The sequence below is a fragment of the Zonotrichia albicollis genome, chromosome 2 (assembly GCF_047830755.1).
Source record: "Zonotrichia albicollis isolate bZonAlb1 chromosome 2, bZonAlb1.hap1, whole genome shotgun sequence".
In the NCBI taxonomy this organism is placed as follows: Eukaryota; Metazoa; Chordata; class Aves; order Passeriformes; family Passerellidae; genus Zonotrichia; species Zonotrichia albicollis.
The window spans coordinates 20,310,372-20,335,554 of NC_133820.1; the positions used below are offsets into that span (position 1 = coordinate 20,310,372).

General features: G+C 36.1%; 1 protein-coding gene across 1 annotated transcript in view; it reads left to right on the plus strand.

Annotated features, from left to right (window-relative positions):
* RPGR (retinitis pigmentosa GTPase regulator) overlaps positions 1-25,183 on the plus strand; it is a 41,127-nt gene that overhangs the window by 2,995 nt on the left and 12,949 nt on the right. Inside the window, exons 3-8 of the mRNA XM_026791845.2 lie at positions 6,050-6,142; positions 8,691-8,753; positions 10,265-10,423; positions 11,890-12,039; positions 17,380-17,538; positions 24,845-25,000. Of these exons, the coding sequence (XP_026647646.2) occupies positions 6,050-6,142; positions 8,691-8,753; positions 10,265-10,423; positions 11,890-12,039; positions 17,380-17,538; positions 24,845-25,000 (780 nt within the window). The remainder of the gene's footprint in view (positions 1-6,049; positions 6,143-8,690; positions 8,754-10,264; positions 10,424-11,889; positions 12,040-17,379; positions 17,539-24,844; positions 25,001-25,183) is intronic.

A 25,183-nucleotide genomic window follows, 5' to 3' on the forward strand; every position in this document is an offset into this window, starting at 1 on the left:
CTCTCAAATTAAGCTTGGAATTACTGTTACCTGTCAAATGAGAACAGCCCTTGAAAGAGCAACTCAATAAAGGATTTCAGAAAATCCTACAAAAATCAGAAATAAATGGAAAAAGTGTTCAAAGAAACTCTGGTGTAATAGAGGGAGCATCATTAATGTTTTTTTCTTTTATTTGAAATGATGGAAACAATACTCTTTAAAGAATTTGTTCATTTTATTTTACATGGAAGGAACTACTCTTCTGTGGATGAGCATGTGTGATGGTTGTATTGACAATCAACTGCTGACAGATAATAAGACTTTGTTGTTGAAAAAAATATGTGTCTTTTCAGGACTTTTAAAATTGGAATGTAGTTATTGCTCATCAATTTCCAATTTGTTGTTGCGTGTTAAATAATTTCCTGAGGGTTTCTTGCAATGTTCACAAGCAACATTGAAGATGCTTAATTTTTAGAAAGAACTATTCCAGGCAAGATAAAAAAGACTATAGATTTCATGGGCTGCAGAACACCCTGAGGTGAAATTACATGATGAATTTTTCAAGCCTAACTTCACGGCAGATGAGTTATACATTAATAGTTTATTTTGAACAAAGCTTGGCACTTCTTCTTGGATTGAACCAATAATATTAAATTACCTGTTGCATTGAATTAATCTCGATGTTACCTGGGGCACTGTGGCATTTTCCTTTTGCATTTCCTTTTTACATATACTTTTATATGCCCACACCCAGTTTGAAATAACACAGGTATAGTTCTGTGTTTAAACCAGTAAATTTAAATTTAAACCAGTAAATTTAAATGCCTGGTTCAGCACTGTTAACCCCAGTCAGCAACAATCCCCTAATGCCCACATCACTGTAATAGTGACCACTTAGATAAAGCTTTTGAAGAAGTCATTTTGCAGAGATTTTCATGCAGCACCATTTCTGTATAATTTCTCCTTCTCTCCATTACTTTAGTATATGCAGCTTGTTTCAAAAATGTCTCTATAGCTGGCCCTAGCTGTTGCAGTGGGCAGGTACATCACCAGGGAGGCTTCTAGATGATGAGATCTTTATTTCCTCAAAGCTTTTGCCCTCAAGGAACTGTAGAAGCATGAGAAAAGGACATTTTTGGTAGCAAAAGGTTTTCTGGGTCATTGTAAAGTAAAGGCAAAAGTGAGAGCAAAGCGTGAATCAACAACAAGCAAAGGTAGAGAAACTGCAAGAGTCATCATACAAAAAAAGTGAAGAAGGAAGGAAAAAGCTCTTCTCCCTCATTTGTTCTTCACACCAGTGCATGCCCATGTGCACCTCACATTTCTGCAGTTAGGTGGGATTGGATGATACAGCCCTTGGGAATGACCCTGAGCTGCAGTAACAGCTGGAATAAATGGTCCCGAAGCTCATGCTGATAATGAGTTTACTGAGAAGGGAGACCAGGAGCTTCTTCAGCTGAACCTGACATGGAAGAGATAAAAGGCAAACATCACCAAGGAAGGAAAATATCTCAAGCAGGTGTGTGTTAATGCATGCTTCATTTTACCTTCAGTCTTTAGTTGCAGGTCCCAAAGTTTCCCCCTTCCTTTTTTTTCCCACACCTTGAAAGAGGGAGTGGGAGGTAAATTTGTACAGGACAGTAGGAATATGAGGTAGATTAAAATTGAGAAGTATACCAATTTTACAGTTAACGGGGCTCAACAATCCTAAATAAAACAATCACCCAAACTGATACAAATCCTTCCTTAATGCTGGACTTGGGCAGGAGAGATGGCTACAACTAGCATTAAATCTTGACTGAATACTAATGAAGAAAATGTACAAGAACTGATATTTAGCATTCAAACAAAATATTCAGAACCTTTCAAATACTTCTTTCATCTAATCCAGCATCAATATTCCCATATGACTTTTATAAAGACAAGTATGAAAGAAATATAAAACACTCCATCCTTTGCATTTCTAAGTCAGGAGTTAAGAGTCCAAAATTTTATTTACATGCTTTAGCTGCAAGTTGGAATTGAAGGGACCAGTGATAGTTACTTGCTGACTTTGAGTTGGCTTGCTGAGCTAGTTGAAATGTTTTCTTCTCCAGGAAGGAAGTTTAGGATTGAAATTTGTGTTTCTTTATTCTTTTGCTGTCTACCATTGGCATAACCTTGATTAAAATGTCCAAGCAGGAATTTTTTTAAGCAGTGATCTTCTTTAGGTCTTTAATGCAGTGATGAGCAATATATATTCCACCATCACTTGTAACATGTTTCATAATGGTTCTTGCCTCATTTCTGTGTTTTTTGGCCCAAGAATACTTGTCCCCTGCATCTTCTATAACTGCAGGCTTTGGAAAGCAATTAATTCATCCTCATGGGAGCTGGTGTGAAGAAGTATGAATATGCATACTTTTAAGACCTCATTCCAATGCCTGTGTATTAAATTTTATTTCCTACAAAACCCTCAAACTTAACAGCTATCTTACTGTTTATTTGCCTTGATTAGAGTATCCTAGGCCGCTTAACCACATTTGATCAGAGACTGATCCTGTTCACAAGGGGGAAAGTGCTGATGAATGAAGGTGCCTTTTCTGAACTCAGTGCCCTGGAGAGAATTGAAGCCCCCAACACAAGAAAGCAGAAGGAAAGAAAGAAGTATCAGTTGCAAAAGTGGGAGTGAAAGGTGCATATGGAACCACAAGAAGATAGCATACATAATTTCAGGTTTTGTAAGGCATTAAGCACTCAACAGAGATCTTGGAAACCCTCCAGGTGTTTTGTCACCAGTTTTTCTCTATTCTTTCTGCTTACCAGTAGGTCATCAGAACATGGCACAATATTTTTTGCATCAACTGCAAGGGGAGGATGAGAAAGATTAGTACACATTTGTGTTGATGTATGTGAACAAGCGATGTTCTGTGCTGGTTTTGCTTGTGTGATGCCAAATCTCCTAAGCATGACTGTGCTTGTTGCTCAATAAAGTTTCTGAAAATATCATGACTTGCCTAACAAAACTGATGCCATTCTTATTTTCCTGGTATTTATTTGACTTCTAGATGAGTTTTAAATCAACTGTTAACATAATTTATTCACTAAATAGCTCAAATAAAAATAATTTTAAAAATAGTCGTGGTTCCTTGGCATTTGCTACTCTGTACAAAATACTGCCTTTTATGCTTTATTCAGATACAGTTTCTCAGAAGGATCTTGTAGTAAATATTCAAGGCCTGTACATTGCCTCCCCATCTTATTTCTCTCCCATACCCATATAATTTAAAAAGAAAGGGGGGGAATATGTAAAACATACATTTAAACATAGGTGATTAGGGTATTTGGCTGCCTGCTATGACAAAGCACATGGGATTCCAGCTGATATTTCCCATCTGCCCAATGATTGCCTTTAAAAGCACTTCATGAACTAAGTGCACATGACTGATGGGCTTGCAGGAATCACAAGTTGTGATAGCAACTGTTCATGAGAAATGAGGGGGGAGACAATCTTACTGAAATGTCCCACAAAACCTCTGTTGCTACACATGGAAGTAGCATGGTAGCCTTGGTAGCCCTGAATTGCTGCTGGTGAAACATCTGCTGGTGTACCTGCCAGGGAGCACATGCTTGGGAGAAATACTTCAGTTTTGCATCAGGATAAAGGTGGAGACTGCTGTTGGAAGTGTGTTTTTATCACCAAAACAGTCTGAGTAGGCCTTTTCATTGCATCCTGTTGTTTCCCTCCTGCCCAGAGTCCTTGTCTTACTCTCTCTTGTGCCAGCCATTCCACCTGGCAGGTGGCCACACTCTGGATGGCGGCACCAAAGTAGAAGCAAAAAAAACAAGAGTAATCTGAGTTTACAAAATTTTGAAATTTGATTCTTGCCTATTTGTCTGCTGTTGGATTCAGTGCATCTGTGTGATGGCTGGGATATCTCAGTATGCAGTTATGATAATTGTGCCTTTTGCTTGCAAAATTATGTTGGATTTCTTGGCCAGCTTAGATTGAGTCATGTCTCTTCTGAAACTTGGTTTGCTGTACAGACTTTGAAACGTTTGTTCATTACGAGCATTTGTTTAGGTTCCTCTGTAGTGCCTATTAATTCTCATTCTCTTTCTAAATTAACTGCTTCCCAGATTTCTTATTTTCTGTTATACTCCTAGGAAACCTGAAATTACAAAAGGCTGTCAGTCAGTTATAAAAGAATGTGGAAAAATTCCTCTCATCTATTAAGCTCCTTGACTTACAAAGCAATGCCTAAGAATTTAAAGATATAAAACCCAGCAGATTATAGGATGAAAAGCATGACCTTGTTTGAATTTTGCATGGATAAAAGAGAATGTGCTTAAATTGAATTAGGGCAGCTTGGCATCATACTCCCACAAAAACACTGCTGTCTTAGGAAAGCAGTTGGAAAGTGTAAAGCAAGGATACAAGAAAGCCTTACCAATATAGGATAGATGTCATTTGCTGATAAAAATTCTTTCTGTTTAAGGTGTGTTTGCTGTCAGGAACAGCTCTGCATGTGTTTGACATGATTGCATTATCAAAATTAGGATGGAGATATAAATCCTGTTAGTAGAACACTGTGAGCATGAATTTGACCTCTGTCTTTCTTGCCTTCCAGCTTTCTTGGAAAGACATAATATTGACACATAGTCCCACGTGCCAAGAATTGTAAAATCCAACAATCAGGATTTTAGATACTAGTTACAGATAAACACTGGTGTGTTTTTTTTCTTTTTAAGTATGTGGTTATATTTAAGAAAATGAATGGATATTTTTATTAGAATAGGATTTTTGGTAATGTTTAAAACAGTGCAATATCATGTTTCAAAGTTTCTGTAAATCACAATCAGAACCTTCCCTGGGAAAAACCATATTATTTTGGCATTATTATATGGAATTGCAATTGTGGATTGTGATTGTGGTAATTGTAGATGATGAGGGTGACGAGCTCTATGACCAAATTTCTGTCTAGGGTGACATTCTGATGGAGTCTAATGCACAAAGCTCTGCACACCTTCAGAAGTAAAAAACTCCTTTTATTTGTTGTGAAAGGGTGGGAGTTTGGGGAGTGGATGTTGTTTTTTTGTGAGTTTTTTTGATAAATCAGTTTCTGTTGTTTTGCAAAGATTTCTGTTGGAACAAGGGTTTTATTTTCCAGTTCCAGGGAACTTTACAACTTTACAAGCTGTGATAATTTAAAAAAATGAAATTAAATGAGTTCATTTTAAGGTATTGTCAGTAGTCAGTTTTGGCTAATTTTCATCCCAGATGACAAAATTCTCATCTGTTTATATACCATCCTCAGAAAAAAACACTGATTGTTCAGAATGGTAACAGTTTCTTTGCAGTGGTCAAACATGCAAGTCCAATGACACATCATAGGAATTTAGGAACTTCTGAAAGGTGATTCTAGCATTGTCCCTGCTGAACATTTGTAACTAATGTCTGCATTTAGGTTTACAAAACTCTCTGTGTGGTGGCTTTATACATTCTGTCTTTATATGCAAAATAGCAAATTAATACAGTTTGTGAAAATTTATCAGAAACTACATTTGATAGAAATGCATATTTGTAAATAATTTAAAAAAATTTAGCAGTAAAAGAAATATCCCACCTTAAACAATCAAAGAAGATAAATATTACAAATCTGTACTTGTATTTATCAACTAGCTGCATTATTCATTCGTGTCTTTGGAGTAAAAGATGTGGGTGCTCAGTTATATGTGCTGTTATTTTATAAGGCATTATATATTATTTTATAGATACTGGGGTTTCTGGACTGCAGGGTCTGCCCAAAAGTACATCATGTTTTCTGAAGAGCACTTCATCTGTGCTGTAATTAAAGATGAGGATGTTTCTTCTTCTGGCTGGGGATTTCTTACTTAAACAATGCAATTACTATTTTTGAACTGTAAAATCACAAAGATATTAATTATTGTTTACACTTATGTACTGAATTGCCTAAACTTGAACCTTACATTAGAAAGGAAGTAATAAGTTCATTGTGAGTGAATGACCATCTTGGCTGGAATGAGATGTTCAAACCCCTGTGTGGATTCTGTCTGTGATTTTTTTCAGGGAAAGGCAAACTCTACATGTTCGGCAGTAACGACTGGGGCCAGTTAGGACTGGGATCAAAGAGCACTGTCAGCAAACCAACCTGTGTTAAAGGTTTGTGGGTTTTTTCTTTTTTCTTTTTTTTTTTGTCTTTTTGAAAAAAAAAATTGTGAAAAGGTACTTCATAGGATGCAATTCCAAAATAACTGATTCTTTGTTATTTTTCATCACATGTGCACATTAGTGCACAAGATTAGGAAGGTAGGTCTAAAGGATCCCTTATTGATTTTCCATTACTTCAGATTCTGAGTCCTTTTGCATCTGAGGATTACTTCAGATACATAGAATCCTGTCATTTTTGAGGGCTCTGACTTTATGTAGTACTTGCCTGTTCTCTCAAACCACATCTTCATTTTTTACTTCAGACCATAATCAGATGCTTGGTCTCTGCATGGTCGATGTGTTTGAAGCCATAGTTCCAACAGCATTGTGTAACCTCTGTGTCACTATTTTCTTAGCAACTTTGTAAATTAAAAAAATCTATCAGAAACTTTTCACAAGTACTGTTACATTTTTAACAAGTATGAGAAATGCCCCAGGGGACATAAATGTTAATACATTTTTATGAGGCAGTAAAATAAATTCCTGTATTCTTTCACGTGTTGGAAAATATGTTTTCATTGCACTGTGATCTTTTTGATCTTTCCTAGCTGTTTTTATCTTGTCAAACAAAGCTGAGTCAATACTTTTCCTTATCCCTTTACTTATGTCAAGTCAGATCTATCCCATTAGCACATTTCTTTTCACTATTAAATGTTTATCTTCACTCTTTCTGCCAGTGGATCGATCTGTTAGCTTATTGTTAAAAACAAATTATCCTGCTTGTTCAAATTCTGTTCTTCCTGATTTAGTTTATTCTACTGTCCTTTATTTGCTTCTGCTTCCATCTCTCTTCAGATTGAGAATGCAGCTACTATCAGGTACACATCTTCTGTCAGCCATGTGAGAGATTGATTCCTACCTTGGCTTAAATATATTTGGTTTCAAGTTTTGGGTTTGCTGTTGAATTGCAATAGAGAATAAAAGATGAAGAGAAATTGACAACAATTCAAACCAGACCTGGCATCCATTGAAAAAAGTCACAAGAGGGGTGTCTTTTTTCTCTTGGCAGTAGACAGCAGGAGGAATTCCTGGAGATTTTCTCATTAGCCTTTGGTCATCACTTGGCTTTGGGAATGGGGTTGCAAAGATACCTTTAATTTTCTGCTTGGAGCCAAATGCTCATGTCTGCATGTTTCTGAAAAAAAAAATTTTCTGGGACTTGGTTAGAGATTAATGATATTGGTTATGAAAAATCACCAGCAACATTGTAAATATAGCATGTTTCATAATATACAATTGGTTAGCCTAAGCAGGAGGAAGTTTAGGGTGCACAGGCTTCTGAAGAGCTGATTAAGATCATGTCTAAAGTTGAAGAGCGTTGGGACATAAAGATTGTAGGAAGAAACTACCATTGGAAATGTTATGGTTCCACCCTGATGGTAGTGGTAGGTGTTGGATAGAAGCAGGAACCTGAATTTGGACAAATTAAGTTTGTGTCTGTGTGACAGAGCAGGGGCAGTTCATGCTTAAATTGATAGATTTGTCTGGTGACTTGGTAGAAAGCACCTTAATCTGGATGTTAAAGAGCTGATGAAAGCTGATCTGGAAGGGCTGAAAAAGGGTTTGTGAAAGGGATGATTGTTGTTGGCTTTGTTATGGACTAATGCAATGGAAAAGCAATTAAATATTTATTATGTAAAAATAATCCTGGTTTAGAGCATTGTATAGGGGACATGGACATGACTGAGAAAAGATAATTTGTTGACAATAAATAGTAACTGAAGCAAGGATGGAAAAGTCAGGGAGACATTTTTCCTCTCTATTTCGGAAATGGAGGACGCTTCTCATAGGAGAAGAGGAGCCCCTGTATTTTTCTCTCTTTCCTACCAAAATAACTCCTGACTCTCCTCACATCCATTCCCAGTCTTTCAAAGTGACCAGACTGCAGAGAAGTACATGCCATGGCACTCTCATTGGTGCTAAAATGAGACTCAGCTGAAATGGAGACAGGATGACACAAGCAAAAAATGCAAGCACTGGGCCAGGTAGGGCTGCCCCTGGCAGCTGAGATCAGGAAGTGATCAGAGCACAGCAGAAAAGGGATGGGAGCACAACAAAGGCAGGTAGGGATGGTGACACAAAGGAACAGGGTGGTTTCAAAGATTTACAATACTGGGAAAAGTCTAGGGGGGAACTAACAATGGCCCTGTTAATGAAAACTGAAGACAGCTTTAATCATTAATTTCATCCTGCTACTTAATATATTATTTGAGGCATATCCCATGAATGGCAAATTCCAGAGACTTCACTGGGGTGAAGTAACCATCATCAAGTTAACTTGAGTGTTTTAAGTTTTTAAGGTTTGACCTATTTTCTTATCTCAGGGGAATACTGATTTGATAAGTCATGTGCTAGATTCAAATGTGCAATGAATTTTGTAATAATTCTGTTCCTAAAAATGTGAAAAGAAGAGATCAGAGCTCCCTCTAGAGCACAGAACATGTTGAACCAGCTATCAGTTTGTTTATAACATCCCCTCCTCTTCGGTTTTAATTCTTAGCTTTAAAACCAGAAAAACCAAAACTTGCTGTTTGTGGAAGAAACCACACCTTAGTTTACACAGGTATGTAACCTTATTTCATACATATTCAAGATGCATTTCTTCCTTTGCTTTCATGCAAATCTACATTAGAAACCCCAGAAGTGTTGAAGAAAGAAAAAAACCAGGGTCTTCTAGAACTCAGAGGTTTGACATCCAATTCTTAGAATTTAGAAGTTTTTAGAATTTTAAAATTTATTCGGAGCAAATGCATCTATTAACTAATGTTAGATAGTAGTTTCCTAGTAATAGACATATGGAAAAATTTCTTGCTGGCATTTGAGGTGTGGTTAACAATATGAATATTTCCTTTAAGCCCTGAAAAGATATATTATTATTTTTTATATACATCTGTACTCAAATTTACCTTTGATAAATAATCTTGATTAGTTTAAAGTTATATATTTGAATAAATATAATAGAACTGAGTGATTTCAAGTCTTCACATTTTCCTGCATTTTTGGTTACACAACATAGTCTGCTATTTCAGTGACAAGTTACTTTATTAAGCTATAAATAAATAAACTGTAAATATGAACTTAAAAATAAATTTATAGAGACACAAAATACAGGGAATTTATGAAGGTTCTTGTCATGCTTCTATGATTTATGTCATGGAATAGCCATCTCTGTGGTTGCAATCCTTTAGCTTTCAGCAATGTTGTAAAGAGGATTGTTTGATTATTAGGAGGTTTATATACATGGTGACCCTGAACACTGTAAATAAGATTGTTAGAATAAAATAGAACAAATTAATAACAATTGAGTATGCAAGTTTGCACAGGGTAAATATTAGTCACCTTTGGTGTACACACTGGCTAAGTAATTTGTGGCCATTATATGTCAGATTATTTATCACATTTCTGTCTGGGTTTCTGTTAATAATAGGATATATCTGTTTCTTCATAGATGAGCACTTTAGATGTGAAACATACTAAAATTAAAAGTATAAATCTCAAAGTTCTCTAAAGTTGAAGATATCTGTCATCAGTGTTAAATTCAAGATTCTAGAAAAACCATAATTAAATTTGAAGTTATTTAAATATTAAAATAAGTAAAATATTTCTAATAAAAAAACTGAGTAGAAATATATTTCATTCACAATACTCAAAACTATCAAGATATTAATTTGTTTAATTTACGTACTAATACAGCTTCAGTTTTTCTTCTATGTGTCATCATGCACCCTTTTCCTCCTACTTTATCTCAAAGTATACATTATTTGTGGAAGGAGCTGCTTCTGGTTGCTAGGGCTACTGGTAGTTATTTTCTCAGAGCTCTTGCAGAACTTTCAATCACATTTACTTTTATATCAGTCTCCAGAATAGTAAGAAATGCAGTAAGGTCTTTAGGAAGTTCTGCTCCAAGTGTGTGCAGGAAAACATTGCTAGCTGCAACAGAAATTGCTAATTTCAGCTGGAGGGTGTTTCAGGGCAATAGAGCCTAATGTTTTTGTGATGTTTTTTCCATTGAAAATTAAATCACTTGTTCTGCTTTCTTCTTTCTCTGTATTATGTGTGCTTTTCTGTATGCAGAAAAAGGAAATGTCTATGCTGCTGGAGGTAACAGTGAAGGCCAGTTGGGATTAGGTGACACAGAGGAAAGGACCACATTCCATTTAATTAGATTTTTCACCAACCAGCACAAGATCAAGCAACTATCAGCTGGGTCATACACCTCAGCAGCAGTAACTGGTGAGAACCAATGCTAATAAAATCTATTTATGTGTGTCCAGCCTGGTTCCAGGAAGACACTTAATCCAGCATTCTGTCTGTATATGTGGGTGCATTTTCTATCCTCTCTGTCTTCTTTCCTTGGTAGCCACAGTCATTTTTTGTCAGTCAATTTCCTATTTTAACAGTTTGGTAAGGGGTGTGTGTCTCAATAACCTCTTAGAGTTTTTGTGAAGGTTTAGTAGAAATACTTACAGAGGAGGAGTGGTATGAATACCCTCAAAATGGAAAAAAAGTCTTCAGTTTATTTCCAGGGAAAGCAAAACATGAATCCTATGAAGACTAAGTATCTTTAATTCCATCTGTTACTGCAGCTATTGCAGTCCATTGGTTCAGTCTGCACTGCTGTGTCATTCCTTACTAATTCTGGGAGAGGCTGAGCCTCTCACCTGTTTCTCAGGTGGCAGAATTATACCAATTATACATCACAACATGCTGAAATCCACACAGTTACAATACTTCCAGTCACTGGATGGGTGGTCCTTTATTACCCTATAATGCAATTTTTCATGTCTTGCTGTAAAGCAGTTTTTTCTGTACCTGTTCAGGGTAAGTTATTGAGGCTTTAATTTCAGAACTTGAGAGAGATGCTAGCCTGCTTGTTTGGTTTTTGGGGTTTTTTATGCCAATTGCTGATATTTTCCTGAGTTTTTTTGATTTTTGGGACAATTTTGAATTATTTTAACTCCTAACACTACCTCAGTAGTACTGTAGGTGGTACTTTTTATTCACAACTTATTTACCACCAATAAGAAATACACATACATACATAGAGAAGACTTTATAAGATTTTATCTCTTCTAGAAGAATCTACAGACTTTTCATGTTGTTCACTGCCTTTTTTTTTTTTTTTTCTTTTACTATTGCCATTGGTCTTTGTTTCAATAGAAGCTGGTCTTAATAAACCTGGAACATCTACTGTTGTAGTTTAAGGAGGGCAAAATGAAGCTGGTCAATATAACCACCTGTGAGGGCAACTGAAAGATAAAGCATGAATAAGTGGGATGCCTACAAAAGTCAGAACAGAGAATAAGTTTGGAAGAATGAGAAAGGGGTGACTTACACCTAGGAATGAGAAGATGCCTTAAATTCACTGTAATATTTTCATACTGACCTCTGGCAACTGAATTGTCTCACTCAGTCTTCCTCTATCTTAAGGAATGTTTTTTACACAGTATTTTTTCTGTTGGTCTTTATGGCCTAATGTTGGTTATGTGTAAGTGTTCTGGGTCACTTTTGAAAAGCTTAGGAAAATCCCTCCTATTTCCAATTCCTTTTTGCACTGAGCTAAATTATCATTTATATCCTTGAGATCATGACATTCACTGGTATCATATGGAGAGTTTCTGAAATACTCTTCAATAAATGGATTAACTTTTTATCAATTTTTGTTTTAAATCTATTAACTATCTGTATCTTCATTGTAGAGGATGGGCAGCTCTTTGTGTGGGGTGATAATTCAGAGGGGCAGATTGGCCTGGCCAGTGAAGTCTCTGTCTGTGTCCCCTGCCAAGTGGATATTGGAAAGCCTGTTTCCTTTGTATCCTGTGGATATTATCATTCTGCCTTGATTACAGGTAAGAGAATGGGAATAAAGGTTCGTGGAGACAAGACAGTGGTTTTCAAATAGTTGTTTGAAACTTGATACCCTATAGTTGTTAAAAACTATAAGCCTCCTATGTAGAGAAAAAACTTGCAGACAATTTTCTGCATTTGCACATTGCTGTGTAAAAGTGTATTAGAAAGAATGAAATATCTTATTACAGTTTGTTTTCATAAAGGTTATTTCTTATATTGTGGATTAAAACCGTGGTTTCAAAAATCCAACTTTTTTTGAGTTTTTTCTTGTTTTGGTGCTCAAATAATCAACTTTATCTTCTCTAGAAATACCAATATTGAACTGAGATGCTATTTTATGAGGAAAAATTAATCTTGTTAGAAGTAAAAGATTGTTGTCCAAGTTTGTTTTTTGGTCTTAAATGTAAGTTTTGAAATCATTTAAACTGGCAGTATGTGATAGAGGAGAAGCAATGCTGCAGTGAGCTGTTGTCTGATCTCCAAACCAAACCACCTCCCTATTGCTTTCCACCTCTCTCTTCCCAGCTCTCCATTGGTTTCCAAAGTAAAGATTCCACTCACCTTTTAATAATGCCAGTATGGATGAATGATCAGCCAGTATTGATGGCATTATATATGAGCAGCTATGAATTCCTCTCAGCCATATAGATTTACATTATTAAACTTTACTGTTTGGTCCCCTTAGAGTAATTAAAGATTTCAAAGGATCGATAGTTTTGATTGTAAAGCTTTTAATGGGTACCCAGGAGCTATTCCATCAGATACCTTTCCCAGATTACTTGATAAATGTTACTTTTCCACATACAATATCTTTATTGCTCTCTGAGAACATGCTGTTAACAGAATGAGAGCTTGCTACCGTGGACAAATATTAATTAGGTGTTAGGCTGGTAGTGTGCAATTTTTTATTACAAATACTTTATTGCAGTAAATGAATTAAGTGTCTGGGACTGATCAGGACCTCAGCATCTGTTAGGAAAAATGCAGCTTCCTGGACTCAGAATAAATGGGAGAATAAAAAGATGCTTGCTTCAAGGATGTAGTAGTAATGTGTGCATCTCTGCCTTTGAGCCAAGAGCTGAAGGTCCAGGAGTGCAGCAGGATGTCACAAAAGTTCTTATTAGTAGAAGGGTTGAGGACAAACATCTGAGAGTAAAGAGAGAACAGTGTGTGCCAAGTTCCCCAAGGAAGTGGAAGCTTTTGATGGAAGGGGATAAGAAAAAAAGGCTTAGTCTTGTATCTGGCTAAGAAAAATGGAGCTTCTTAAAATATTGATAGGAAGAATGAACTGGTTATCACCTGTAAAAATGAGGAGTTGGTGAACCTATTACTACTTAAACAGGCCTGAGTATGAGGTGGAAAATCTTAATTTTTAGCCTTAATATCTGCAAGTCCTCCATGAATTCAGTCTATGTCACTGACGCTACTGACACACGCATGGTCTTGTTTGTAGTGAAAGCGTAATTTTTTTTATTGCTTTCCTTGGGCCCCTTGTCATCAGTTTTATTTGACTGATACTTCAGCTGCCATAAAAATTTAATATTGGGCATCCAAGTACTTTTGCAGAATCAATTTTCTGTTGCACTGCTGTCAGTGTGTATCTACACAGTGTTAAAAATTAGCTTTATACATTTTTTCTGAGTATACCATAGTCACAGAATGTGTTACTTACCAGTTATAAAAATACTATAGAATTACCACATTTTGATTTTTAAACATTAAATAATACACTCTGTTTAATAGTGTAACATACTTGCAGGATTTCAGACTTGGTAGATGCTGTCAGACTGAACTGATGAGCGTGGCACCATATGGCTCCCTTTCTTAATATGTTTATGTTTGACATAAGGTGTGTGCTGGCTGAAAAACCTGTTGGGAACACAGGCATATCTGGGTTAAAACTAAAAGGTGGCTCATGAGGACACTAGGAAACATAGTGTGGACACAGAGTGCCCTCTCCAGGGCAGGATGTTCATTAATAAGAGAGTATTGAATAAAAAGTAGTAAAGCATAGATGCCAGCTTTTTTTTCCTTTTAAAATGAAGTTCTTATTTTTTTTGACATTGCTGGGTTTTAGATTTTTTTTAGTAGACTTTTAAGGTGTTTAACTGCTATAAAGACAAGAGCAATGCCTCTTATAGTTCCAAAAAGTGATGACACCCTTCTTCCTTCTGCTTTCTAGAAGGCCTTCTTTGCAAACAATTTAACTGCTGAACATGTGTCACCTATATTCTGCCATGTACACATGGACTCCATTGATGCCAAAGTGGTTGTAGATTAGAAGAACAGAATAAATCCTGAATATTTTAAATAAAGAAAAAAAAACACTGAATATTTTAAATAAAAAAACACACTTCTGAAATTTAGACTAAGCATATAGGCCGTTGCCTATATGCACAGGCAATGGCTAACTCAATTCCATATGCAAATTAAGAACTAGTCTGATTAATCAGTTCATATTTGTAAGATGATTGTTTTCCTCTCCTTTGCATTTGTCAAAGAGTTCCACTGAAAAGAAGTTCTTAGTCTGTAGCTTCCAGCTCTTTTCAGGATTTTTTCAGTGTGCTTTCTTTCCTTCCTTTTTGCAGGCTTTGGACATTGTGTCCCAGTGTCAGGGTTTTGCCTCAAGCAAATCAACAGAGAAATAAACTGCTGGGAGAGTGTAGCAACAATTTTGAGCACTTATACTGATCTTTACTTGACTCTCCTTTGATCACACACTCAGGAGGGGACAATTTTTCAGGAAGCATTAAGCTTGGCAAGCATGTACAGCTCATTTGTCCACTGCAGGAGATGGAGAGCAGGAAAAGCTGATGTATCTCACCACTGCTTGGCTTCTACAGCAGAATTAGATGTGTGGAGACAGAAAGGAATTGAATATATTAGACCCCTTCTAGTGTTTCCCCTGCCTGAATTGTAACTGTAATCAAGGTCAAGATAGATTCTTACTGAGAAGATGTCTTTTCATAGAATTTTGCATGTTCCTTGAATTCTTTTTTTAATATATTTTATCATTATTTTTAAGGACTGGTTTAAGAATCATTCATCCCACAAACACTTCCGTGCTCTGAATTTCAGTGTTTGAGACAGTTTTAACCAATTTGGTCTTCATAAATATTTCTTTTCTTTTTCTTCTTCATTTATTCAAGAAATGTTAGAATTATCCAAGTCTTTTGTCCACTCATTTTTGTCCCTTATTTGCCACCAGCTAGACCTATTATCTATGCACTCAGATGCACATTTCCCTTTGACGGACATTTTCCATTCATTTGTCCATTTTCTTGATGTGCTCCTGTGATTTTAAGTTTAGTGATACAGAAAATCACATTAGGGAAAGTTCAACGTGTGAGAGTGTGACTCATATGAGAGGAACAAATTAAATAACCAGGTTTTGTTGTGAACAGAGTGTCCTTAAAATTCAGGTGTACTCCACACAGTACATCATGTCCTCAGCATGCAGATGCACTCAAAATTTATCTGGGTTTGAGTGGGTTCTGTTCATGCTTGATTGCTATTTTTCATAGTTTTTAGACCACTATTTGCCTAAAAGGGATGTGTAATGTATTCAAAAATTGCTTTGGTAAATGGTTTTATCTGTGTTAGCTGGATTATTAAGTGGAAAAAATGTAATAAACTTGATGAGTTTGGGAGGCTTGGCCATTTGAATCTCTAATCCTCTTAATTAGATAATGATTGGATTAATTTTTTCAGTGCTATAGTGTTTAAAAAGAACTGCTGGTGTCTTCAAAGAGAACTGCATAAGTAGTTATCTCCCAAGTGCTTTTAGGTTTTTTTAAAACTTGTTTTTAGAAATATATGGCTGATTTAAGAGTACTGAAAAAATACTTACCTTCTAAAACACAGGATTCTTTTTGTTGCTTTTTTTTTCCTTTCCACTTAGGATACTTAAAATCTCTTTTTGTCAGCAGAATGTTTTGGTTAGAGAAAACCTCACATTGCAGCTGATTTTTATCTTTTAAATTGGCTACTGTTTTAGAACAGAAAATTGGTGCTGATGCAAATTACAGCAAAGTATTTCTGCATATAGATATAAGAGCAAAATCAGAATTAAAACAGGAAATAAAACTCAACAGAGATGCTTAGGTTCATAGGTTTAAAATGTAATGAAATTTACTTTTTTGCAGCTGAGGTAATTTGTTGGTTCTTAAGAAGCACAGACAGATTGAAATGACTGCAAAAATTCTTAGAAAAGAGGTGTAGAAGAATGTAGGAGAGCCTTGAGAAGGTGAGGCTGAGGGGGGGATCTCATCCCTGTCTGCAGGGAGGGTCAGGGCATGGACCAGGCTCTGCTCTCTGATGCCCAGCACTGGGACAGGAGGAATGGACAGGAACTGATGGCCAGGAAGTTCCATCTGAACATGAGGAAGAATTCCTTCACTGTGCAGTGACCGAGCACTGGGACAGACACCCAGAGAGGGTGTGGAGTCTCCCTCCACACCCACTGGAGATATTCCAGAAATGTCTGGACACAATCCTGAGCCATGTGCTCAAGGATAACCCTGCTTGAGCAGATTGATTTTCCATCAAAATTCTACACAAAACTATTTTCTGTTTCAGTTCAGATTCTTACCAGCAATTCTTCAGTTGACTTAAATACTGATTACAGAGGGAATTACCACCTCTCAGAAACAGGATGTATATGGTTTTGTTTTTCCTATGGCTGCATTCCTTGCAGGCTAAATATTGTGATTCAGAATTTGCAGGGGACTCAGATCTAGCACCTTTGTGTCCCATCAAAGTGGAGTGAGGGTGAAGAGCTTGGAGCAGAAGCCCTGTGAGGAACGGCTGAGGGAGGTGGAGTTGTTTAACCTGGAGAAAAGGAGATTCAGGGGTGACCTTATCACTCTACAGCTCCCTGCAAGGTGCCTGTGCTCAGGTGGGGTTGGTCTCTTTCTCCAGGCAGCCCTGACAGAACCAGAGGACACGGTCTGAAGCTGTGCCAAGGGAAATAAAGGCTGGATATTAGGAAAAAGATTTTACAGAAAGAGTGACAAAGTTCTGGAATTGTCTGTCCAGGGAGATGGTGGAGTCACCATCCCTGGATGTGTTTAAAAACAGACTGGATATGGCATGGGGTGCCAGGGTTTAGTTGAGTTGTTAGGGCTGGGTTGGGCTCAATGATCTTGAAGATCTCTTCCAACCTGGTCATTCTGTGAATTCCGTGCTTTTCACAGCTGTTTGGGCATTATACAAATATGTTCAGCTGTAATGTTCATACGCTTTTTTGTCTTTATAATTTCTGTTTGCAGCAGTCTTGACAACCCATTCTTGCTCCTGAGTGCATGCTAGAAACCATAATTTGTTCTGTATTTTCACAGGAGATGGTGAGCTCTATACTTTTGGAGAAGCTGTGAATGGGAAACTGGGATTATTCCCTGAACAGCTGAAGAACAATAGGGTCCCACAGCCTGTACTGGGAATTATGGAAAAGGTTAATAAGGTTGCTTGTGGTGGAGAACACACTGTGGTGCTGACAGGTATGCAATTTAACTGGCTCTTCTTACAGCCCTGTAATTTAAACTCCATTCACTCTAAAGAATTTACATCCCACTGAAGTGCTGGATGCTGATCCTAGCTGGAAGGCCATTGTACACCAAGGAGGTAGAAATCCATGCACCACCCAGCTAAAGCAGGCCTGTGCTGCACTGCCCATGTCCCTTGGCTACAGGATGAACTTGGCCAGGTGATTTTAACAGAGGGGCTTCCAGACAGCTCCTGGTTGACACCACTTTCCTGTCCTTGCTTTATCTGAAACTTCAGCAGCAAGTTCCAATGTGAATTTCCTTTTTATTCAGTATAAAATGCTGAAGTTATCAGTATAAATGATGTGTAGAGTGATTTTGGATATAAGAAAATACTGTAAGAGCTCTGACTGAGGTAGCCTTCCATGGATGGAATCTGCAGAGCATGGTGGGGTCCTTTTCAATTCCACATAGCTCAGGACTCCCAGCTTCTCAAGGGACAGAAGGTTATTCATCCTGTCTTCTTTTCCTTATAGTCTTACCTCCAATAAATAACATTTTAAGAGAACTTTACATAGACTGAGTGCCTTTCTTACTGGAATTGTAATAAGGCAGCACCACCTGGTGCAACACAGATGATTGATGTTTTTTTCCTCTAAGGAGCTTGAAATTGTTATTGCAGTGAGAGGGAAATTCTAGAGGAAAGCTTCCATTTTGTAGTAAATTTAAATGCTCTTGAATATTTAGGAAGGTATGTAGGAAGTCACTTTTTAAGTAGCTTCACTATCTACTGCATGCCTGAATGGATTAAATATCTCTTATTGTGATACAGAATTTGCTTGTGCCTTTGAGCAGAATCTTTAGCATAAATATGAAACCAGTACAGACATTTGACATATTGTGCAGGTTATGAAAATCAGCAAATACAAATGTTACATATTAATTCACAGGGCCACATATATAGTACTTGGAAAATGCTGTATGTTACTGAACTGTTAAATGGTTGTCTGCCAGTGGTGACTGAGCTTTTCCAAGGCATTCATGCAAAGCAGTGCCAGCCATTTCTTTCCACAAATCCTATCCTGACCTAGAGTGGTGTAGAAGCAGGAAAGGTAAGTTGGACTTTGCCTGAAGATAGTTCAAAAAATAGCAGCTTTAGCTTGTAATGAATGTAATATGTGTAAAACTGAATAGCTTGCGATTTTTCTTCTGCCAAAATAAAAAAGCTGTAAAACCAAGATATGTATAGATATATAACCAAGATATATATATATATATACTGGATGTATAGCTATCAGTCCTTAAATCTGTATTTTAATCTGTATTCTCTGTGGTTGTCTCTTGACAATCTTGTGGTGTGCATTCAAGGTTATGTAGCCAAACTTTCTAAAATATAAACTGAAAATCTAACTGAGGGAGATTGTGAGTGGTGTTATGCTGCAAGCCATTGGAAAGAGTAAAAGGGGAAGTGAAATGCTGGGAAAGATTATGTAGTGAGTCAAGCTGCAAGATTCTGGCTAGTTTAAAATTCCTTTGGGAAAACTATAAAGAGGAAATAGCAGTAGCTAATCCAGGAAGGAATATAAACATTTGTCTACATTTCAATGCCTTTGTCTCCCTTCTTCCACCAAGATACAGTCTTACCCTGACAGGATGGACTTGGCCATTCTATGTCACAAAATAAATTTATTTATGTGAAATCAGATATCATTATTAGTGAAAAAATGGCCATAAATTTGGGATCAGCAAATGCATAAATCATAGCATTATTTTATGAGTTATTAAGTGAAGATTTGTAGAAAGAATTTGATTATCGTCATTGATTATTTTTTTAACCATAAATCTGAATTAAACCAGTAGATATTTTGACTTAATGGTGTTTCATGTCATAAAAATAATCATTATAACCAATGACTATTATCGAGACTTAGAAGAAAGATACAGACCTGGATGCCATCATCATTATAGTGAAATCTGTACAAGAGCTAGAACAAAGAGGAAGATAAAAATGCCATAGAAAAATGCAGTGAACAAAATACTGTAATAAGTATACATATATGTAAGATTTTCTTTCTTATGGAAATAAATTCTTTAGTAGAAGTAAGTAAGAATTTAGTGCTGGCTGAGCTGGCAGTTGATGATAAAAGTGTTGAGTACCAGAGGACCTAGTTGAGTCATAAAAAAGAGGAAAACTATATCCTCCAACAAAATACATTTCCTGAAGATTAATAGTTGTGATAAGAGTGAAAAATCAGATAGATGTTTTAATGTGATTCAGCTGTTATTAAAAAAGTGACAAATGTGAACTTCTGACTAAGACACTTTGAGTGAAACAGTAGAGAATATTGGCAATGTTGTATCAAATGAAAGATACTTAGTCAGAAGTGTTAGCACAGAGAACATTTTCTGATTCAAAGCAAAATTTGGGAAAAGAGTTGTGAAAAGAGATAGATACCCTTACTAAAAAATTTAAGGGACTGTGACATACGTACATTAATGGCTTTTCACCAGAAACTTCACTTGAAATTGGTCCTAAATTACATCTTATGGTGTGACCAGAAACTGAGAATTCTGATGAGATATCTTTAAAGAGGGGCAGAAACATTTACACCTCTTTTAACCTCATTTTCATAAATTAGGAAAGTAATAAAATTTTGAAGAAACTCTGAATTTCAGTGTCATCCTCCTTGAAAATGGGTGCTACTTGCCTTTAGTAACACAATATGTACTGGTGTGGTTTTCATCCTTTCAGGGTCTTTCCAGTTTTTCAGGACGTGACATTTCAATCTCAGGAAATGAGAATTGAGTGTGTGACTATTGAATATTCCCTTGCTTCATCTATCTCATTTGACATAGCAAAAGCACAAGAGAAAATGTCATATGGAAAAACTGTTGATCATCTTGACTCATTTCTCGACATCATTTCTACTTAGAGCTTATCAAATTGGAAGAAAGCATAATTCAGTTATCTTACAGAGTATAAGGCAAGTTTCTTCCTGACTCCCATGTGTAATTAGTCTATTCCAAAGCACTTCATATGATTTCTTTTTTATGACTGTTGTCTATACTATTGGCAGTTTGTGGTGAGAACCACTGTTACCTGGGCTATTAAATCAAGATACTGCTTGGAATCTCTACAAGCATCAGAGTAACAGGTAGAAAGTATATATTAAAATAATTATTTGGGTTTTTTCCTCTGAAATTCTAAAATTACAAACTCAATTATTTTTCCCAGAGAACAAGAATTAAATTGTCAAGAGCAATACTTTAGTGAAAAGCCCAATATTTAAAAGGTTGGTTTTAGAAATGTTGAGTGTGGTATTGGAAACCATCATCTTTACAAACTCTATTGTTACCTTTGCCTTTAATATTTGCTATTGTTCTAGACAATAAGCAGAATTGCATTTAAAAATTCTATCATGCAAAATCTTGATAGCACAAAGCTTTTCACTCCATGGCAGTCGGTCAGCCAGTCTGAGAGGATCCTGTCCTCATCTCAGATTCATTCACTCAGAGACTGAGAATTGCACCAAGTTCCCCCAATGCCTGCAGGTACTTCCTGCTGGAAATGAAAGCTGTTGGTGTCATCACTTTCAAATTAAATATGGGCAAGCAGCAATCCCAATTTGTGTGCTTTTTTCAATAAGGTGTTTTAAAAGGTAGAAAATTAATGAATCTGAATCTAGAAATTGGAAAAGAAGAAACAGATTATTTGGAGTGGCCTTAATCTCTTGCAGTTTTTTTCAGATGAGGACAGATCCTCTGGAAATAATTTTTTTCTATAGGAGGATATATTACTTCCTTTCATTCTCTGAAAGAAAGGAAGCAAAGATAGCTCTTCAAAGGAAAAAGTGAAGCAGACCTTTGAGAATAAAATGTTTGACATAAGAACATTAGTGCATTAGTATGTAAAATGTTGGATTTTTCATCTTCTGTTTCAAGGTCTTTTAAAAAGAAAAGAAAGCCAAGGCACCCTTTTGAAAGAGGACAAAAAGGATGTAAAAACTCTACCTTTTCCTGTCAGAACTCACAATTCAGACCATATAGGATTATTAGATTTTTCAAACCGTTCTTAAGTCTGTATACTATTTATACTGAAATCCCCAAATCCAGTTACTAATTCTGAATTAGTGAACATTGTGTTGACAGTTGATTTTTTTACAGTAACATTTTTCAGCATAAGCTGTTTAAAAATAAAGCTATTGTGAGAGTGAATAGTTCATTGGAATAATAGTCATAGTAGTAATAATAATAATAATGGTGATGTTCAAGGGGAATGAATTTGGACAGGCCATCAGGGTGATTAGAGGGATGCAGCACCTCCCCTGTGAGGAAAGGCTGAGAGAACTGGGGTTGTTCTGCCTGGAAAAGAGAAGGTTCTGGGCTGATCTAATGACTTCCAGTCTTTCAGTACTTGAACAGAGCCCACAAGAAATAATAGAGAGGGATTATTTACAAGAGCCTGGACTGATAGGACAAGGGGGAATGGCTTCAAATTGACAGAGAGCAGGTTTAGGTTGGTTACTAGGAATAAATTCTTTACTGTGAGAGTGTTGAGGCCCTGGCACAGGTTGCCCAGAGAAGTTGTGGATGTCCCATCCCTGTGTTCAAGGCCAGGCTGGATGAGAGCAACCTGGTCTAATGGAAAGTATCCCTGCCCATTGCATGATGTTGGAGCCAGATGATCTTTAATGTCTCTTCTAACCCAAACCATTCTATGTTACTATGATATAAGCTTACTTGTCTGCTACCTTTTTAGTTCTGTGGATTTTTAGCTTCATCTGTAGCCTTAGATACATAGCCGGGAATGCATGATTCTGAAAAACATTCTTTGAGCTCATACAGTTCTGTTAGTAAATGGCATGTTGTAAAAAACAATATGGAAGCTATAAAGCTTTTTGCCTAGGAGTGTTTTATTGATAGTGCAAATGATCACAGAGATTACAAAAGATGCCTGCAAAGATGGAAGATAGCACAGCTACAGGGAAATATCCCCTTTCTTCCAAGAAGAGAAATAGGAAGTAAAGAAGCAGCTCTTCCAGCACTCAGGTGCTGGAGGTCACTTAGAACAGCAAAGCCATTGTCTTCTGTGCATCCTCTGCAACCATTTCTCTTTGTCCTTCAAGGGCCCTCTCCTGGGCTGCTGCTGTGTTCAGAATGATGAAATTCACCCCTGCCATTTTATCAAGTGTGTGAGGTTGCTTTTCCATACTCTCCTCTTTCCATGCAATTATAAAGACAAGATGGGAGGAAATACCTCATTTCTGCTGAAGGGGGTTATTAGTGAGGTGTGACCCCACTTCTGCACCAGAGTGGTGAATCATTTAAGAAAGGTGCAAGGTTTTTTTCTTCCTCTACCCTGATAATTCACTAAAAAGCAAATTTAGGATGAGCACATTTAGGTGCCACTGGTCTATAAGGGCAGCAGAAGAAATTCTTCATCATATAAAGGCACTCTAACCTGGCTTGGGATTGGCCTTTTTCCTCATTTTCAGTAGAAACACAGGAAAGAAAAAATTCCCTGCACTTTTAAAGTTGACATTTGAAAACATGTCCCTCTCAACAAAAATGCAGAAGACTTTGCATGTTTGATGCTAGGATTAAAGAAAAAACTTGTAGTTCATTCAAAGTAATTATGTTAATCAGATAAAGCCATGTAGTTAAAATATCTGCCAGTTTCCAAAGAATTGTTTAAAGAAATTAAGTACTTCTAAACAGAATTTTTTGAATCAGTCATCCTGAGAAAACAGTTTACTAAAATAAAGATGAGACTTTTGTTTGCTTAGAGAAAGCTCCTGTCTTTCAGGAGCTTTCTGGTGTAGTTTCTTGATTATTATGCAGGAAGTCTAAATATTACAGGAAAATTCTTGCTACTTCTTTTACTTTATAAAGCTCCCAAGAAGGTTTTACTGTCTTTCACTAAAATTTCCAGCAGAGGGAGCTTTACCATTACATTTAGTAAAATAAACCAGGTTTGCTCAATACTTTTTGTCTACAATTTATAAAAAATTTGAGACCATTGCGCTTTTTTGTTTATAGTGTGAATTCATGACATCTTATTATGGAACAATTTGTAAGGAACAGAAATGAAAAGACTTTCCTAGAAAGAACATTTCCATATGTAGTGCTACTATTTCATCACAGTTCCTTTGAAGTTGGAAAGTTCTTTTAACATAGAATATTTTTTGTCAATTCATAATCTTTTTCGTTTTTTCATAATAATTTTTCAAGTGCTTTGAGTAGAAATTCTCTCACTTTTCCTTTGTTGCCCACATGCAAAAGAAAAAGAGGCAGGAAATGAAATTCTAGGAAAACTTCTCCTTTTTTTCCCAAAGAACTTCTCAGTTCAAGCATGACCTCATCAAGATTTCCAAGCTTCGCAATCTTCCCCTGTAGTGATGGAGTGCCAGGGATGGACACACCAGGAATCTTTATTGCTTTGGAGAAGCTCTCATTCTTTTTCCTGGCACACACAGTCCATTAAACAGACAAAATATAAATGTGGAAAGATGATTATTCTGTCACAAGATAACACAATTATAGTGTTCTCTGTATTTATTGCAGGGCTGATTTGGTAGCTGAGCAGAATACTGAAACCTATTCTGTTACTGTTCCAGTCTCTTCTTACACACAAATTATTAGGCCTTGTCTGTTGTATTTAGGGCCATACAGTGTTCATGGAGCTAATTAGTAATTAATATGAGGCTATTGTGAAAATGCGTAAAAATGTATGAACATTATAGTCTTAAATTGATTGCAGTATGTAAATTCCCATACAATTTTTAATTTTTTTTTGTGTACATATGATCAGTGGATTATTTTGCATTTATGTTAGAAAATATATCACACATTGAACCATTTAAAATTCTTCTCTGTGTATACTTCAGTAATTCAATTCCTGTTTTTAAATTTTGTTGTAAATTAACAATTGATAAATGTAATTGATTAGTTGGCACTTTTATTAATTGATTAAACGTTTTTAATGATGTTTATGTCAGCGACCTTCCATTTGGAGAATAGAATGTAGGCTATTATATTAATAAATAAAAATATAAGTAATATAATAAATATAATTATTTATAGACAATATGATAATAGATTATATAATAGATATTATATATATAATAATATATAACTATTATACATATTTATTATATATACTATATATTATATAATATATATAATTATATATTATTGTATATTATACTATATAATTATATATATAATAATATATTATATATGATATATAATAGAATAAATATATGTATAAATAATATATGTATCAGCATATTTGTTGTTAACTTTGTCTGTATATTTTCAGAGACAGATGTTTACACTTTTGGACTTGGACAATATGGGCAGCTGGGACATGGAACTTTTGTGTTTGAAAGTTCAGTACCAAAGCCTGTGAAACGCTTGAAGAGGCATAAAATTTGTAACATTGCATGTGGGGAAAATCACACTGCTGTGATAGCAGGTATGGGAGTGCAAAATTCTGGAACCACTTCTAGAACTCTCTGTTATGCTGTAAAAGCTTTCCTTATACAATGGGCAGGAGCAGACATATCCATTACTGGTTCTAAGGGTGAAATGAGTCAGTGAGAAAGGTGAATTCAACAGGAATTTCTGACTCACAGCCATGCCATGCATAACTCTGTAT